The 19,695-nt window shown below is 31.1% G+C and overlaps 1 protein-coding gene across 1 annotated transcript in view; it reads right to left on the bottom strand.

The window, feature by feature from the left end:
* The window catches only part of LOC142328352 (adenylate cyclase type 10-like), a 60,143-nt gene that overhangs the window by 33,557 nt on the left and 6,891 nt on the right, over positions 1-19,695 (bottom strand). Inside the window, exons 3-6 of the mRNA XM_075372059.1 lie at positions 9,902-10,042; positions 7,226-7,363; positions 4,117-4,328; positions 3,210-3,282 (exon numbers count right to left, since the gene is read on the bottom strand). Of these exons, the coding sequence (XP_075228174.1) occupies positions 3,210-3,282; positions 4,117-4,328; positions 7,226-7,363; positions 9,902-10,042 (564 nt within the window). The remainder of the gene's footprint in view (positions 1-3,209; positions 3,283-4,116; positions 4,329-7,225; positions 7,364-9,901; positions 10,043-19,695) is intronic.

Below are 19,695 nucleotides of genomic sequence, written 5' to 3'. Positions count from 1 at the left end.
GCCATCATCGATTGATACTTTTTGAAATAGCGTGAGCTGCGCGATGTCCATGAGGGACACTTTCCTGTTTACCGGGGGCGCTTCCTGCATAGGAAGGCGGACTGGCCGAAATTCTCCTTTTTGTTGGAGTCCAGACTGGAGATTTTTTCTCGAGACCTTGACAGCTTGCCATTAGATGTCCTGGCAGAAATTTTTACTTCTGTGGTGGTGGCGGCGGCTGAAGCCGCCATTCCTTGATGTACTGGCAAGGAACGTATCTGGTTGGTGGTCTCAATCTGACAGCAATAAAGCAGTCTGTAAATTGACTCGGAAGGGCTGCGCAATGAGAAGGTGATCCTGATCGGCGTACGGCCCTAACTGCAGATTACCGCCGAGCAAGGGCTAGGTACTTTCATAGCATTAAGTCCTCCAATCGTAATTCCTGGCGCTCCTTCATTCAGGAGAAAGGAAATAGAGACCCTTGGGGCGTTGTTTATAGAGCCCTTGGACATAAGCGCAGGAAAGATGTCCTCCTGTCAGCTATATCAACCCGCGAGGATGTGGTAATTTGATAAGGACCGTGTCCTTAATATTTTGCTGAATGATTTGCTCCCAGATGACACTAGTGGGTGAGGTTTCATAGTCAGACGGGAAGTCGCGGTTTTCGAGACCGACTTACAATCTTCTGAGATAACTGAAGCAGAGGTGCGTCAGGTGCAGTATGGCACAGCACAAGACCCCTCAGATATGATTGAATCACAATGGAGCTCCTAGTCCAATTGCTTCCAGTAGTTCTTGGTCATCTAACTAGAATTTATAATAGTTTGCTCTTCAGTGTCCACTATCCGACGTGTGGAAGCCTGGAGACTTAATATTGTTGTTCAAAGGTAGCAACAAAGATCCTACTCTTAGTTCTTCTTACCGTCCACTAACGCTCTTGCCTGTGATTGGTAGGGTTTCTGAGAAGGTCCTATCTATATTTGCTTATTAATATTAGATTGGTCACTGATCATTTGCTAATGGATAACCAGTATGGTTTCCGACCAGGCAAGAGCACTGAGGATGCCATACTAAAGGTGATGGATATAACTTTGTCTAATTCATGCAAGTATGTATTAGGGATCTTTCTGGACATATCCGGGGCATTTAATATCTTACGGTGGCCCTCTGCCTTGTTTAGATGCAAAAGCGAAAGTGTACACGAAATGAATTAGAAGTACTCTCAAGTTATTTCAGCCATCGGAGTGTTTCCCTGCGTGACGGCAGTTAGGAGGTTCGTAAGACCCTAACTAGTACTGCGTACTTGAATGAGCCGGCTGCATCTTAATGACCTGCTTCTTATCATCCAACTCAATTACCTCCGCTACTGCTCTAGCTACCTCCTCTTTTGTTGTAACAGTGTCTATATCTTTTATGTAAATTCTCTGTATTTGTTCTCTTTTATGCAGGGCAACCTTCACCCCAGCAACCCCCTCCTGCAATTTCCTCAATTTTTCTGGCCCTTCCACCTCATCTTTGATTCTTATATGGATATCTTCTCCTACACCTTTGTGTACCAAGAGAATTTCTTGTTCCCCCTCAACTACTCCTTCCTTAACCTCTTTAAGTAGCTCTGCAAAGCTCTTTTTTCCTTACACATTGGTTGCCTTCACTATTATCGTCTTGGCCTTCTCAGCAGGTACTCTGCTGGTTGATCTCTCCCTCTTAGATTTGGCCTTCACCACCCTTATCAACACAGATTCTGGTCGTTCTATTAGTTCTCCACCCCACGGTACTCCAAAATATTTCTAATTTTTCTAACGCAGAATGCATCACCCTTCTCCATGCCAAAGACCACATCATGCTACGCCTGTAGAAATATTTCTGCCACTCCTTTTCTCAAATGGAGGATGTTCCCTTCCCCAACGATGAATCAATCAGTAGGGTGAACATCCTCCTCTCAAAGTCTTTCACATCTTCCCCTTGGAATTGTGGCTCCCTCCATGCATGCAAGCCACTGGCCCTACCTTCAACTGACCCTTCATTGCCAGGTCCTTAATTCTTGGAGACGATTTTTAAGGCGACTCTGAGATTAGCTAATACGTATCTATATCTAATTAGCTCTTCTACATATCTATAAAGCTCCCCCTGTGGAGTGCCCTCCAGCCTCTTCTCCATCCCTAGATCAATTAGTACTTTTTTTGCAGAGTGACTTCTCTTCATTCTCTTCTTCTTCTCCTCTGTTGCTGCAGCCTCAGTTGACGCACTTGCCATTGAGCCCCTGGAGCTGCATGCATACTGAAGCGCCTGCTGTTGCATACTCCGACTTCTTTTAACCATTTTCCCAGTAACAGAGCTTACATGCAATAGCTTTCACTCAACTATATAATAGCTTACCTACATAAGTTACTAATAATCTCTACAATAATAGTCTATTATCAAAGAAATAATCAACTGCTTCTCATTATCACTAAAATTATAATTAAAATTAATATACTTCTAAAACTGTTAAATGCAATCAACGTAGGTAACACTTAACAATAATTCTTAAACTACATGATAAGAAATATAATTCTTATAGTCCACTGCATTACAAATACACACACTAACACATACAAACCAATGACAAGCAAAAAAGCTTTAAAAAACAAAAACCAACAAACAAAGTCGTCCATTTTCCAAATGCTTTATATATATAAAAAACATCCAAATTATCAATCACAGTTACCAATGTACACTCCAATAAAGAAAAATCGCAAAACTCAATCCAAAACTAAATAAACGCAGAGTAATATAGATCACGTCTACTCTCAACAAAATCTCCCACTCTACTCACTCTAGAACCTACTCATGGTGTTAACAATATCTTAATGGTATCCAATGGAATCTTAGTAAATAATGTACTGGTCTTTTTGTTAAAATCTTATAATAATAAACTTTTTAATTATTTATTTTTAATAAATTTGAAATTACATTTACTGTTGCATTAACAAATCACATCAACCGGCAAAATTGAAAATTGTACTAATTACTATCTATGAACGCCAATTTATTAGACATAGCATAGATCATTAGTATTTTACATTAATTCACATTTTCAGGATTCCACTGATAATTTCCAGGTATTAAAGAATCCTCAGATTACAAAGGATAAACTTTAAGGTAGATCTTAGTTACTTTTGAAACTAAATTAATGATAATATAATTAAAACTGCAGTAGAGTATAATAATGACAATGAAATAATATTTACCTACTATTTGTTTTGGTGGAAGATTAAAAAGTTTTCTGTTTGTCTGCCAGGGATTGTAAATTATACGTAATATCTAAAAAAAACAAAGAATTTTATAATTTTTTCTATGTAAAATAAAAAAATTACTAATCTTTTACTTATTTCCAGAACATTATGAAAATAGAAAAATTAAATAAAATAATAACCCTTAATTTCCTTATAGCCTGTCAGTTGTTTGCATCCCATACAACTTTATATTATTTCTCAACATCAACTTCCCAATGAATAGACACCTGAAAAGATACAAAAATGTGAAGCAGGGTTCAAAAATCAACAGCAAAAGTCAAATGTAATAAGCCAGTTCCCATAAATTAGTGAATTTCAACAATGTTGAATGTTGTTTGCTTGTGAATGTATTATTGCAGGCTAATGGCATTCTTTGGCTAGCACCAGATTTTATTCCACTTCTTTTTTACATACCATTAGTGCAAATATTAAGGTGTGTAAACATTTTAATCATACTGCTTGTTTATCCTAATGTTTATGATTCTTTTTGTGGGAAGGACTAACCCATATTGTTTTAATTCATTTCACTATAAATGATATTGGGTATTATTATCAACCTAAACCTTTTCTTTAATCAATAAGATATACAACAGAAACAATGTTGTAATCAACTAACATGAATGTCTACAATATCAGTGATAATAAAAATAATCTTCATGTTAAAGCATACTTCCACATATTTAAAAAAAAATAAATATTTTACTTTCTTTTGTATTTGCTGTTCATTACCTTGAAAATTTCATTTTTTTATAATCAGGCTTTTTTAGAATTGATAATTACTAGAAAAAGTGGGTCCAGTAATCATAGATTAATTGGAAAATTTGTTAATAAAAATTAAATTAACGATATTATTAAAAAATACCTTTATATGTATTTCGTCTTTATGAGTATATAAATAATTGACATGGCTGCAATGGCCCCAAGCAGATGGTGCCAACACAACATCACCAGAAACGCATGTATCTTGTGCTTCTTTAACCTCATCAACAGCTTTACCATAAATAACATAATATTTTGATGTTTCTTCACCAATACTTGAAAATATTACATTTCCAGCTGATATTGCCAATTTAACTTAAAAACAAAACATTTCCAATAAGACTATATTGTCTACATCTTGTCCAAAAAATAGTAAATTAAATTTAATCCTAACACCATTAACAGTATTTTGGATTAGGTCATATTTATTAAACTTTATAAACATAACCTAAAATTAAATTTCAATGATTAATTATTTAGATTTAACTGAGAAAAAATATTCTAGCTAATTTATTCATTAATAATTGAAATTTAACTGACCAATAAATCTGAACAAAAGTTATTTTCTTTCAATATTTTTCATGATTGTAATCTGTTGTAATAAATGCAATTATGCTTTATAGAAATTGTTCAAGCATCTTTAACTCTCAATCAGTAGTCACAATTTGATCCTGATGAGACCAATTCCTCAAAAATTGAGGACCAATTCCTCAAATTGTCCTGATGACAATTTGGTCCTAGGAAAAGTACCCTATTTATTTCTCATCCTTTGTTTTCCTGTTGTCTTTCATTGTTTAATACTGCCATAATTACTCTTCACCGAACACTTTTATGTCTTGGAAAATAACAGTAAAAAATCTAAAAAATTTAATTAAAGCTAAAATCATATTTCGATCATTTTCTAAATACATTAACACAACAAAGTTACTCATCAACAATCTACAAAATGGAAACAATACCTGAGGAAGATTTAATGTTACGATTATAATGATAGACTGAGTTGTTTTTGAACTCATCCATATAGTTTAGATTTTATAATAGTTTTATTGATTCGGATATTGCAAAATGCTAAACATTATAGAATTATACAAGCAGAAGGTATTATTAGAATGTAGGACAGCAAGAGAGCAAGGTCATTAAGAGAGATAAATATCATTATTAAGAGGTCATCATCATCATCATGAACATTATAGGTTGGCCATAAAAGCCTATTCCATTGGCATAGACTCAATCACTCAGTCTCAGAAATCTCACAGCTGCTCCCTCCATCTCTTTCTTGACCATCCTATTTGTCTCACACCAACTGCTCTATAACCCTACATAATCTGTAGAATTCTATTTCCATTCATCATATCTATATATGACTCATTCACTACTGCCTACCTTTTGCAACCATGCTTCCCGATAATGTCAACTCCTAATTGCTGACGTATTACATCAGTACTGACTGATATGATGCTTCAATGAAATACCCAACACTCCACGCAAAAATCTCATTTCCACAGATTCAATTTTTCAACTTGATGTGAAATAAGGAGTCCAAGTCTCAGAACCATACAGTAATGCCAGTACAATCATAGTTTTGTAAAATTTAATAACCGTTTCCTTCCTTACTTTACTGACAAGATTCCTTTGCATGGTACCTTGCAGCTTCTGAAATCTATGCAGCTTAGCATAGATTATAAGCATCTTCTGATTTAAAAAAAGACAAACTACAACTCAGATAATCAAATGTAGTTACTTGGTTTAATATCTCATTATTTATCATTATCTTTGTCACATGGGTTCCTCATCTACAAAGCCTTAGTACCTTTCTCTTCTTAGTAGATATCTCCAATTTATATCAGCTTAGTATGGAATGTATCCTAAAGACTGCCAATAGCAAATTTCAGAGTTAAACATCATTTATGATGTTTTAACTCTGAAATATAATCATGAAATTATATTTTAAAACTTTTTGCTAATTTTCAACAACATCATCAATTTATAAATTAAATAACATAGTTGATAACAGACCCCTTGTCTGACTCTATTTCACACATTCTTCCACAACCTGATCACCCACTTAATAACACCAATGTGGGCATTATAATAGAGACTTTGTATTGTCTTAATGAAATTTTCCAGAACACCTTTTTAAAACTTCCCGCAGCTTCAAACAAGACATCTTATCAAAAGCTTTCATCTAGTCAATGAAAGATACAAATGGAATAAAATTCATGGTGTTTTTCTATCAGCTGTCCACTGCAAATGCACAGTCTGTACAGGATCGTCCTCTGCAAAATCCATGTTGATCCTTCCCTAATTTCACTCAATTAAGAGAAGGCAAAGAAATTTCTGTACCTCTTAATTATTAAGAAGCAAAGACATTCTCAAACCAAATCATTCCCAAGATTCTGTGATGAGATTGCAGTAAAAAAAATATGGGTTGAAGCATAGATGATATTTTCCATGGAAATTTGATAGTGCACAAGTATGGTATACACATAGCAAGCAACTTGATGGACCAGTAGACCTCTATTAAACAATATTTCATCTGCTTTTCCCTGATTGTGCTATCACAATTGTCTGCTTAATGTCAAGTATATTCTCCATAGCCCTTGCCTTACCAAACCAGTTATAAATACCAGAAATTATATGCTCTACCATAACTATAACTGTCATATATACCTTGGAGGCTCGTAGGCTATCCTACTACTCTATCACAAAGAACTGTAAAACAAGATTATGTATTTTTCAAATTGAAGTCCAGTTAATCTTCGCTGTGTCCAGTGGAGTTAATGAGGGTAACAGCTAATCCTTAATCGTTTAGTTACACATGGAACATCTCTCCAAGGTTTATGAATAATAATAAGATGTAATGTGGCACTGGCTAAGTTATTTTCTTAGATCTTTACAGGTAATATACATACACTTCTTGTTAGAATGAACAACTGCATGATGTCCAGTACCATCCAAAATAAAAAAAATCCCATTCCAAGAGTAAGTATAAACTTTGTTGCCAATAATGATATTACTTAAATAGAAGTTTTTAACTTAAATCATAATATTTAATTTTTTAACTTCTGTTATATTTTAAATTTGGTTGTTTTATAATTTTTTTTTTTTTTAATATTTAATAGAGAGCAATTAGTCAAACATTTAACTTAATTTAATATAATCTTATAAACTATTATTAAATAATATGATTAATTTAAAAACAATATTCTCACCTCTCAGAAGTACATTAGCATCTGTTTCAAATGAACCTAAAGAATGCTGAATATACATTGCACATACAATAGCTCTATGGATTACTTCAACTATATAATCATTTCTTTTAACTTTCCAGACTGCTAGAAAAGCATCACCTGGAATAATACAATTTTTTTAAGACATACTGCAAATAAAACGCTGTGAAATTTTTAAATGCATCAATAATAAAATAAAAATTATTAATTTTAATCACTTAATTCTACTTTTTCTATCTTTTTAAATTATACCATCAAAAAGTCTGAATAATATCATAAATCAAATATAGTCTATGAGATTGGTGAAGAAATAGTATATCTATCTCATGAGCAGTGTGCTAGTCAACTAGAATACAAACACGATTCCTTACTGCTGTTTAATTCGGTAATTTGTTTCTTAATGAATAGTTATTGATCCTACATATATATATATATATAAAAGAAACTGATTTTTTTTCTCCTAAATTATATAGGTTAAATACTTATGGTTATTACCATTTTAATGTATGATTTTTGTTTCTTCAAGTCATAAAATGTACAACCATGTTTATAAAATAAAAATTGTTAAGTACTGTAAACAATATATTACTAATAAGCCTACGTGTTACAATAACAAACAAGTGACAGTTGCCAACAACAAACAATTTAAAAAGTATAATAATAAAGTAGACTTAAAAAAATAACCTTAAAAGGTAAAAAAATTTTTAATTTTGAATTGATTTTTTAAAATCAAAACATCATTGCATATAGTAATCCAATATTTAACAAAGATGGCAATAAAAAATAAAATGAGAAAGTTCAAGTTTTGTTTTGTTTTAAACATTTTTTGTTAAAGTAAACTGTAAAAAAAGTTACGATGGGACCAGCACAGGAACTTCAACAAAATCAAAAAGTGTGATCTGGACAACACATGACTTCCTTGTACACCTATTAAATTACATTTATACATTTTTTTAAAATGAAAAGTACATAAAATTTTATTTCATTAAAAACTTCTGATATTTTTTCATTTCGTTTTCTTTTGTTGTTATTGAACTATTATCCATCGTAAAAATCTTTTTACAATCAGAGGTTAATAAACTAATATATTTAAATTAAAAAAAAAAAGTTAAAAAAAAGGAGATGAAGTCTGATTTGAACCAATGTGCCTTCCCCTAAGATCCAAATATTTTAATAATTAAAATTTTATTTGGCTATAACTCTGGAACTGATGAAAATAAGTACCACTTATGATATATGATCTATGATTTATTGTTGGCAATAAAACTGTTTACTGCAGTTAAGAAAAAAGCCAAAATCCAAATTTTGGGGAATTTTGGACTTTTTTGGACACTTTTGCTTCAGTTGATTGCAATCAAAAAGGGAGGTGCACAACTACATGTTACAACAATCCTAAATCCAAAATTTCAACATCCTACAGCTAATCGTTATGTTATGCGAGATATATACATACATACATACAGATATGCCAAAACTAGTCAAAATGAATTCGGGGATGGTCAAAATGGGTATTTCCATTGAAATCTGGAAACCAGAATTTTTCGCAATCACAATACTTCCTTTACTTCATAAAAGGAAGTAAAAATTATCAAAATCAGACCATTTGGTGAAGGGTAAGGCTTAGATACACATAAAAAAACATAAACCCAAAATATAAGGTCAAAACAAAAAACCCCTTCTTTTTATTAAAGTTGGTTAAAGAAATGTTTAACCAGTGTGTTAAACTTCAATGTTCACAAATAATCAACTATCTGAGAAGAGACATTCAAGAAGAAGCAAAGATGAGGGTGTATAACATAACCTCTCTGCTGACTCTACTACACTATGTAGAACAAAGACCACTATAGTTTTAGGCAAACAACACAACAGAATAATGGCTGCAGAAATGAGGTTTTTAGCAAATTTTTTAAGAAGATAAAATAACAATTAAAATAAGAGCAATTACTTTCCAAGATAGAGAAAAGAACACTAAGATGCTCTTTTCTCTGCCTTTTTAGAAAGAGAAAAGTCATTCTTAGGGGTCCCTTAATATGGAGAGAATAGGAAATAAAGGTATATTAGAAGCAAGAGCAGAAGGAAGGAGAGGAGGAGCTCAACTTTGTATGGCATGAGCTAATTATTTGGGTTGAATAGCTTGTAGGAAAGGAAAGAGTGTACAGGAGGAGTAAAGGTTGGCACTTGATCATAAGCACTTCAAATTACGGCTGAAGGATTCACTACTTAATAGCAAAAGAGAAGAAAAAGAAAGAATATTTATTAATCATGAGTAGTTTAGTAAGATCATTATCTATAACAACAGTAATAAAATTAAATTTAATAAAACATTATCTTCAAATTGGTGAATACATATTTAGTCATTCTTGTACTTTGTTTATTAACTTACTTTTTCTGCTATTAGTTTCTTTCTAGTTTTATTTTGTTCAGATTCTTAACTCAGCAATACTGAATTTTTATTTTTACATTTTAAAAACACATTAATCAGAATTAAATCTGTTAGTTGTATATGTCATTTAATAAAAATAATGGTTATTTTATTTCTTATAGATAACCTCTACTCATTTCTACTGAACTTAAATCAAATATTTAAATGTACAATTTTCAAAATTAATTGTAATTTGTTTTCTACCAAATTTAAAATAGAAACAAGATAAATACTACCTGAAAATTTTATGATATCTCCTCCATAAGAATAAATAACATCAACCATAGCACCAATATAAGAATTAAGAGTTGCTGTTAACTTATATGTTCCTCCTTTTCCACCTTCTGCAAAATATTTTTCACAAAGTGCAGTAAAACCTGTAAATTTATTAACAATAAATTAACTTGAATTTAACAATAAATTTACATTTTGTACAACTTTTAAACTCATTCATTGATCATTATTGTGAAATATGGTTTTAATTTTCATACAGAGTTAACCAAATTAAAGTTTAAATTACTTCTCAAAAACATTTCCAGTATAAAAAAGAATACCAGACTTTGTATCTTTTACAAAATTGCACTGCAACAAAAACTATATATTCGCAGTTTGCCAGTACTTAACTCTGAACTAGAACAATGCTGTTGGTATAGGGCAATCTGAGAAATTTTGTTGCAATGCTCTTTGTACTCAAAATATTTGGCGTCCCGCCTTGAAATGTACAATTATTTACTCTTTTTGCATTTATCATGTATTTTTCATAAAAATTATGTTATTACATGGAGAAAATGAAATATATTAAATAAAAATAAACAGTTAGAATGCTTCTATTGAAATTTCTAAACACTGATTAAGCACCCCATTTCCTTAACCAAAGCTAGTAAAATTCAGTCCTCTAGTAATAAATTTAATTATTTGTAAAAAAAAAATACAGAAATGTATTACTTTTGGTTTCATAGTGCTAATAATAACAATATTTCTCATTAAAAGATATGAGTAAAACATCAAGAAAAAATGTAAAAAATACAATAATTCTTTTACATGTGTGCTCAAGTGACAAATTGGTTTTGTGCTGATCATAATCAGTGCCTGTTTGCTAAATGTATAGAAATAATGAGAAGAGTATGTATTTTCACTGAAGTTAGTATAATTTTACCAGTGACATCAATTAAGCAGGTAAATTTACTAAAAAGAATTGTAAAATTGCATGCTGGACACTAAACGTTTCAGAAGATAGTGATTTTACTCTCCTTAGTAAAAGTACTGTTTTCAGAATAGGTTATAGAATTACCAACACTGAGAATGGTATTATTACTAACAAGTTAGTAAATTTACATTTATAGTGGAATATTAAATTCTAGAGCAAAGAATCTGTCCAAATTTGGAGGATTAGAGAAGGCAGAACCAACAGGGCAAGTTAGTTAAAAAGCATAGGCAATAAAGCTGTTTGTCACTTGGGCAGATTCTTTGCTCCTGAATATACTATGCTGAATACAGCAAATTTTCAGTTGCACTCTTAAAAGTGCCTCACTCAGAACAGTAAATTTTATCTGTTCATTTACTAAAGGGCAGTGATATTACTTTTTCCAATGTAGAAACTAGAACATTTTGGTCTCTACCCAGTTAAATACAACATTTGGTTACAACTTTTAACAGATTGTCTTTAAGTTAGGCACTAGATTAAGTATAGATTTACACTAAATCAGATAATTTTTATTTTTTGAGAAAAGTTGGGACTTAAGAATGAGCAAAAATAAAAACTAAAAACATGAAAAAATAATTTGCAGTAATTGATGTGATTCTGTCTATGAAATAATACAATAAAATAGAGGACAAGTTCAGACGGTGTAAATTATAAGTACATGTTTTTTTTTTTTTATTTGCACTACAAATGATTTAATTAATGAAAATTTGAATGACAAATTCCTATAACCTCAAAAAAAATTATTGTGATCACATGTAACGATCAAATTAAAGATAACTGATATTAAAACTAAATTCTTCATTACATTGTACAAAATTTTTCATAGGTGAAAATAACACTACAACACAGTTGTTCAGTGTTAAATATATCAATCCTAAAACTTTTGATGATATTAGTTTTTGTGGCAGTGCAATTTTGTAAAAGATACTAGAGAGCTTTTCAATGATATATCATAAGTGGTACTTATTTTCATTGGTTCCAGAGTTGTAGCCAAATTAAATATTTGGATCTTACAAAGGGAAGGCACATTGGTTCGAATCAGACTTCATTTTTTTTAATTTAGATATATTGATTCATTAATAATTATTAACCTCAGATTCTAAAAAAAGTTGAATTAAGAATAATTTAATTATAACAATTAAAAAAATTATGAAAAAATATCAGAGGTTATTAATGAAGTAAAATTTTATGTACTTTTCATTCTAAAAAAATGTATGTGTAATTTAATAAGCATACAAAAAAGTCATGTGGTGTCTGCATCAGATTTTTTACATTGGAAATGTTATTGAGGAGTGATATTTTTGAGGAATTTATACAATTTGATAAATATTGTTGAATAAAAAGCACTTCAATCTGTATGAATTCAATAATTTTATGAGTGAATTAAAATAACTGATTTAACATTTGATTTGAATTTGTTTAATTTTTTATCAGAAAAATATTCCTTTTTTGTCAATTTCAATTAATTGCAGGTTTTAATCCTCTTTCTTTGTCATAAAGACATGAATATCTTCTGCATTTCTTGGCCAGTGTCATGTTTTCTTTTTTCATTGTTTATACAGACCAGTTACTTATTTTGTTTTATCAGCCAGATGTAATGTTCTAGATATACCAGAATGAAAAATAGTACTAATTTTTGATCTTCAATTTTAAATACTTTGAATGCATCTTTAATGTCAAATTTTTAAATTTTGTTATTCTTAGAAATGACTTTCTCAAACACCAATAGTTTTATTGTTACAAACTTCCATGTTGAAACAGACTGAATTTTTTGCATCACATTCTCACAAGAACAATTGTCATATTTTCAATTTTTTTTTCTTTCTTATTGTATACATTATGTAATAGTTGTTGAGTTACACTACCTTTTTTCAAAAACTAACAATTATTATTTAAACAGGTCGTCATATACTGCACTTTATATTTGAATATATCTTTTAAAAACTCAAAGAAATTATAATATTTAATGAATTGTAGTTACTAAATCAAAGCTTTCATAATAAATCATTCAATCTTAGTGATAAAAAAGAGGAACAGAAAACTTTAAAGAATTTAAAGTTAGTTTAATTTAATTAGTTTAATTTAAAGATAGTTTCATCCTATTAAATTTTAATACAGCCAAAACTACTTGAAACCCAGAGTTTAGCTAAAACTAACATATACCAAATTCAGTTTTATATAAATTTAATCATCATATAATTACATTTGGTTATTGGGCGAAGTTCCATTAGCTGTCTACCACTATTTTTGCAAGAATCTGTTTACTGTTCACCGCTCTTTATTTTAAGAATAATTTTATATTTCTAGGCAACCTTACATATTAGAGCAATATTTTGTGTTAAATGAAAAAAAAATCAATAATTCTATGCTTCAAAGTTGTTTACTGCAATGAAGACAAAATAGTCCACCATGTATTATTTATAAACAACTGCACATTTATTCAACATTCTCTTTTCTACACCTCCATCTCTCACAGTCGTCACTTATGCTCATCACTATTTAACGTCTACATTTGCATTGTTTTTGTTTAGGTAAAATGTTAGCTAAACTAACATTAAATGTACTAAATGAACTAATACTGACTGGAATGTGGTTAAAGCTATTAAATTATTACTATTAACTATATTATTATTGCTAATAAAATTGGTGGTCAGAATATTTTAATGCTTATTAAAAAATAGTGAAGAAAGTAACAAAACCAGACTGTTATTGAAATAACATAATTATGTTATTTTTATTAAATATTTAATATTCCTTATACTCCTGAAATGTAATATTAACATCTCTTGATCCCTTTCAAATGTCAGAATAACTTTCAAGATACAAAAACAGGCCATAATATCATTGTTTGGTGCCCTAATATGAATACAGTATTTAATAAGTATCAACCCATTTAAAATATTTTCCAAACAATACATATGAAATAAAAATTAAAAATTCTTTTTTGCAGAAACAGTATTGCTCCATTGATAAGTGTTAACTAAATAAAATTTGTGTAAATGACAATAAAATAAAAAAAGTTTCTACACTATCATTTACTGTGTAAAAATAAAATATGCTGATTAATTTCTTCATTAATACCTTCTAAATTGTTATTATTTATCTTTTGTATCTTATTCAGTTTCTTCATTTATTTAATATTTTCTTATGTTTGCTACTATTTCATGTATTTATTATTTTTAAGTGAGACTAAAGCCACTTACATATATTTATTTATGATTAATCATGTATATGATATATTTTTTTTATTATTTGTTTTCCTTAGCTAAAAATGGTTCTACATTATCATCGCCCAGACATGATATATTTGTTGTAATAAAAAAATTAATACAATTAAATTAATAAAATTACCATCTGCTTTACATCAAATGGAATGAATAGATGAAACACTACAAAAAAATCAAATACTTGAATATAAAAGGACAGCCCTAAGAAATCTTATAACATAACATTTCATTATCACTTAGAATAGTTCACACATTAGTTTCTAGGTTAAACCTGCGACGCAATAATGCATAACTGATACAATCCACAAGGTTGTGGTACACTGCTAGTTGGCAGTCGCAGGTGCACAAATGGGTACATCTGTTTGTGTCATCAGATATCTGTGAGTAAGCCTAGTGTGCCCTATTCGCAAATGGCAAATAATAACCTCCTTTCGACAGTTATTTCTGCATGAGGAGCTCCACGCCGACACAGTGTTCGTGATTGGATGAAGTTTATTAGCATCCCACTCACTTTGCCACTCATCATGAACCATGGCACATTAGAAAATGGACAAATCATTCAAAGCAACACAATTGGTGAAAGGAGGCTGGAAACAAGCCTACTTTGCCACACCGTCAGCGCGCTCATTGTCTTTCTTTTCTTATTCCTGTTTAGCCTCCAGTAATTACCTTTCAGATAATACTTCAGAGTATGAATGAGGATGATATGCATGAGTGTAAATGAAGTCTAGTCTTGTACAATCTCAGTTTGACCATTCCTGAGATGTGTGGTTAATTGAAACCCAACCACCAAAGAACACTGGTTATCGTCTACCTAGAATTCAAATCCGTGTAAAAATAACTGACTTTACTAGACTCTCTTACTGGAACACTCGACTTCCAAATCAGCTGATTTGGGAAGACGTGTTCACCACTAGACCAACCCAGTGGGTTGCGCACTCATTGCCTGATTCAGCAGAAGTTCACAGTTGTATTACCATGATTCATTTGCAAAATAACACACTGAATCTCAAATGCAACACAGGCTGTCTGAAGTGCATATCATTAATCACCTGTAAGGCACTCATGGAATCTGAGCAAACAGGAACATGTCAAAATTTTGGGATAATTATATGCAAAGGCTTATTAATGACACAGCTCTACAACAAAAATACTGGTGATACTGGTAAGACCAAACATGTATGTTGTGTTGCATACCACAAAAGAACAACCAACAGAATAATTGTTTCTAGAGCCATTTTTACAAATTATAGCATCAGGATTCACACTATTTATAATACTATAAGATTCATTTTGTAAGATAATTGGATTTGTATTCTTTTTTTGAACTAACAAAGATCAAAACAGTAATTAACAAGAGAAGACCGCCAAGGTGGGTAAATAACATGGAGTAACAGTAAGGATTGGAGGTAATTGTATATTTAGAGCTGAAAAAAGGCGGTGAACTCAGATGCCTAGTGGAGCAGTTGATCTTGGCATCAAATCCTGTTCCTGGTATCAAATCAGATGTTGGTTAGAGAACACCACATCAAAGGTTGAATGATTTCATTGCGGTTTAATACAAGCTATGTAAGTGCAGCTCATTTGATTCCGTCTATTCGAAAGGAGTAGCTTACCACTTTCCACCAGTAGACTTACCACAGGGCTTGAAAGAAATACACCTGTAGTAAGATGGGTGAATGAAAGATTGACTTCATCTAGCATTCTAAGAGTGGTAGACCAAGCGGACAAAAAAGCCACACAGCTGTGGTCCAAGCGGGAACGGACTAGCTCGGTAGAAGCACAACATTTATTCTCGATCTGCTCCTTAACGAGTATTGGATATAAACTCTCAGCATGAGAGGTAAAATATTTTTAAACATTTCACCTTCAGCTCCTTTAAATGTGTTACCCAGGTTAGTCATTTTTAAGAATGTGGTTTGACCTGTTTGACCAATGTCAAACATTCACATTCTTAAAATCTACCCCGTGCGTATGCTTCAACTGGTTCACCATGTAAAAAAAATTGAGGATCAGTATCTTTCTTCAGGCGTGAAAGACAGAAGTAATTTAGTTTTCTCCATAGAAAACATAAATCCAGTCATTTTACACCATGACTGTAAACGGATTATTGTATTTATGAGCAGCCTCTCGCTAGTAGCTTAAGTTCTGGATAATACATAAATTGAAAAATCATCAACAAATAAAGAACACATAATGGGTTTTCGCACGCAGTTTGTTATACTATTTATGACTATGGCAAATAAGGTAACAACACTTAGGACACTTCCTTGTAGTATTCCGTTTTCTAGTGTGAAACTTTTGGATATCATTGTTCCAATTCAAACTCAAAAGGAACCGATTGATGAGGAAACCCTGGTAAATGCAACAAGAAGATTTTTATAGTCCTTGTGTATACCTCAATCATGCAGTTTATATAGGATTCCTCTCCTCCAAGTCATGTCGTATACCTTTTGCATATCAAAAATGTTCAATCAACTTGCACAAGGTACTGGTCAAGGATATAGGGCGATAACTGGAAGGGCATGATTTATCTTTACAGGTTTCAGTATGGGAATCAACAGTGCTTCTGACCAGTAATTTGGAAACACCTGGTCAGAGAATATTTTATCATTAATAAATAAAAGATGTCGTAACATACTGAACCTGATATTCCCAGGAGAAGTGTCATGAGAATTTTTCAAGGCATATCTTAGTTCATCAAAATAAAAGTAATAATAAAAGCACACTTTCTACCTTTAACTTAAAGGTAGGACAGTAGGAGGTTGTTTGTGCTATATGATATGTATATGTGATTCTGTTATATGTACTTAATATGAATAAATGTCTTTTTATTGATTTTTCTGTTTTTACGTCGCATTCTGGTGCTATTATTTTATTCTCTTCTATTTTCTATATGTCTGTGTGTCTATTGCTTGTATGTGGTTTTACCATACAAATGGAAATATAATGGATCTTTCTAACATAATTGTTTTTTATGTTTATTATATATATATATATATATATTATCATGACATTACATTATGTGCCAAGAATATTTATTTATTTTCAACAACAAACTCCACTCAAACCTCAAGTTACAATTCACTGTAAAATATGAATGTAATTGGTCATTAAAAATTATTCATTTTTAACACATTCACAGTGGAATTATTTTAATTGCATTTTACAGAGTGCTGTTCCGGTCCCCGGAAACCAGTGCAGCTGGGTTTGACTGAAAACTCAGTGAGGTTACTTTTTTCTATAACGTGATCTTTTTCAATTATTCTATAAAATGTTATAACAACAAATAAGCGATTTTTTTTGTTTGTAAATATTTACCTTCCAATCGCTGGTAGTAAAAAACGCACTGTGGTTACAATACAATACTTACTTGTGATTCCTACCTCCGGGTTAAAGATGCATCACTATTTAATTTATATTTTTTTATAACTTATGAACCCCAAATAATTTGGTTGTTTCCTATTTGTTATCAAGATTTTTTGTGTTGACTATTGGTATCTTGTTAGGCCTAACGGTAAAAAACAATGCTAATAATTTTTATTAATAAATTACATAATTCCTTATTTATTCAATTGTCAGTGACCTTGAACGCCGACAATTTTTACTCTGGTACATACATATGTATATATCTGGCAGAGAAATTGTTAAAAATGAAAATTGCTTACTGTGGTACCTTGCAAAGTAGTAGAAAAGGAGTCCTCAAAGAAATCAGACAATTGATATTAAAACGTGTTGAAATCTTCGGTGTAGTAAAGTAAATCTTTATTAAGTAAATCTTTGGTGTAGGTTGAAAAATGGCAAGACAAACGGCCTGCATTGATATTGACAACAGTGTATTCCCATGACAAAATTAGTTGACACAGGAAAGATTAACAGAAAAGGTGAACTGGTGAAGAAACCAAGTTCTATTATTCATTATAATTAAGGTAAAAAAGGGGTAGACAGTGACCAAATCTCGTCCTACCATTCAGTTTTGCGTATGAGTATAAAATGGAACCACAAGGTCTCATTTGAATTAATTTTTGGAGTAGCAGTTATTAATGCCTGGATCAGTTATAAAATGATACCCGGTAATAAATAAATGACAACAGAATTTATGAGGGTGTTAGGAAATTGATACAGAAAAAAGAGTAGGCAAGACACTTCGTTATACGTTTGTTAAAGCCGAAGGTCCGGGGCGAAAAAAAAAGAAAAATATGCCGCGGTTGTTACCAGAATCTGTGGAATCAATTAGTAGCAAAACAGCCGATAGAAAAGCGCGTAAGGCGATGATGTCTTTCTGCTAAGAGTACGATGGCGTTCCAGGTTATTGTCTGGAGTCTTTTAATTCGTATCATACTAAGATTTAAACTGTAAAAATTTTAAAAAGCTAAGTTTTGTTAGAATATTATAAGTGTTAATGAATTTTACTATCTATCGTTAATTCTTATATTACTTTTTTTTTAAATGACCACGTTATTTTTTTTTTTGTTTTTTAATTCTTTAATTATTAATACGGATTTTTATTCGAATGTAATTAATTAATCACTGAAAAGATAGTAGAACAAAATTAAATTAACAACAAAAAATAGGATTATTTATTATAAACTAAATATACTAGAAATATTTTTACTTTTATCTTACTTATTTTGAACTGTTATATATTATTTTACATTTAAACAATATTACTTATTAAAAGTACAGGAAAGTTCTTTTAATTAAAGTTTTAAAAGGTAAAGAGTGAATTTACAAATGAATTCTCATTACGCCCATAATTATTAGTGTGGTTCCGGACTTTGTCGTTAGGAAAATTAAATACAACGGCAGTGCTACTCCAGACGCCGGTAATACTACGTGTAAATATGTCAAAACTAACCTAACAACGTATTCGTAAACTAAACGTAGCAGAAAAGTAAAACTTGATGCAATAGGTGGCGTTAAAAGTATAAACTAAGTTCCTGTACCCGGCGACCGGAGTCGCACTATTATTAAAGATATGTTCCGCATCATGGGAATGGGAAACGTATTACCATCAAGGCAGGCAATTATAACATCCTAAAATCATACATCTCGGATATGGTCGAACTGAGACTGCACAAGACTATACTTCATTTACATTCATACATATCCTCATTCATCCTCTGAAGTAATATCTGAACGGTAATTCCCGGAGGCTAAATAAGAAAAGAAAGAAGATAATTTAACATCATACTTGCTTGAATAACCTTTCCTAGCACCGGGGACCGAAACAGCAGCGAATGTGTTAATCACAAATTTAATGTTAATGGATTTTTTTATTTGAATTAAAGCATTTTCAACAATACAGTTATAAAAGTGACCAAAAAATGTAAAATTTTGTTTGTGAAAGAGATTTAAATCCTGAAAATGGCTCCATTATCAATAAAGAGCTACGTTGTGGTTTTAACATTTTATCATGTTTGTCCTTTTAAATGTTTAATATAAAACTGTCAATAAATAAATTAATTACTTCATTAAATATATTATTGAATCTGCTTATAATTCAATTAAAATATTGATTTTAAAAGTTATACAGCTTTTGGAGCGGTTCTGGTTGTCACTACGTTGTAATGTAAATTTCCGATATTACATGTTTCAT

The sequence above is a fragment of the Lycorma delicatula genome, chromosome 7 (genome assembly GCF_047948215.1).
Source record: "Lycorma delicatula isolate Av1 chromosome 7, ASM4794821v1, whole genome shotgun sequence".
Lineage (NCBI taxonomy): Eukaryota > Metazoa > Arthropoda > Insecta > Hemiptera > Fulgoridae > Lycorma > Lycorma delicatula.
This window is presented reverse-complemented; position numbering and strand designations above follow the sequence as displayed.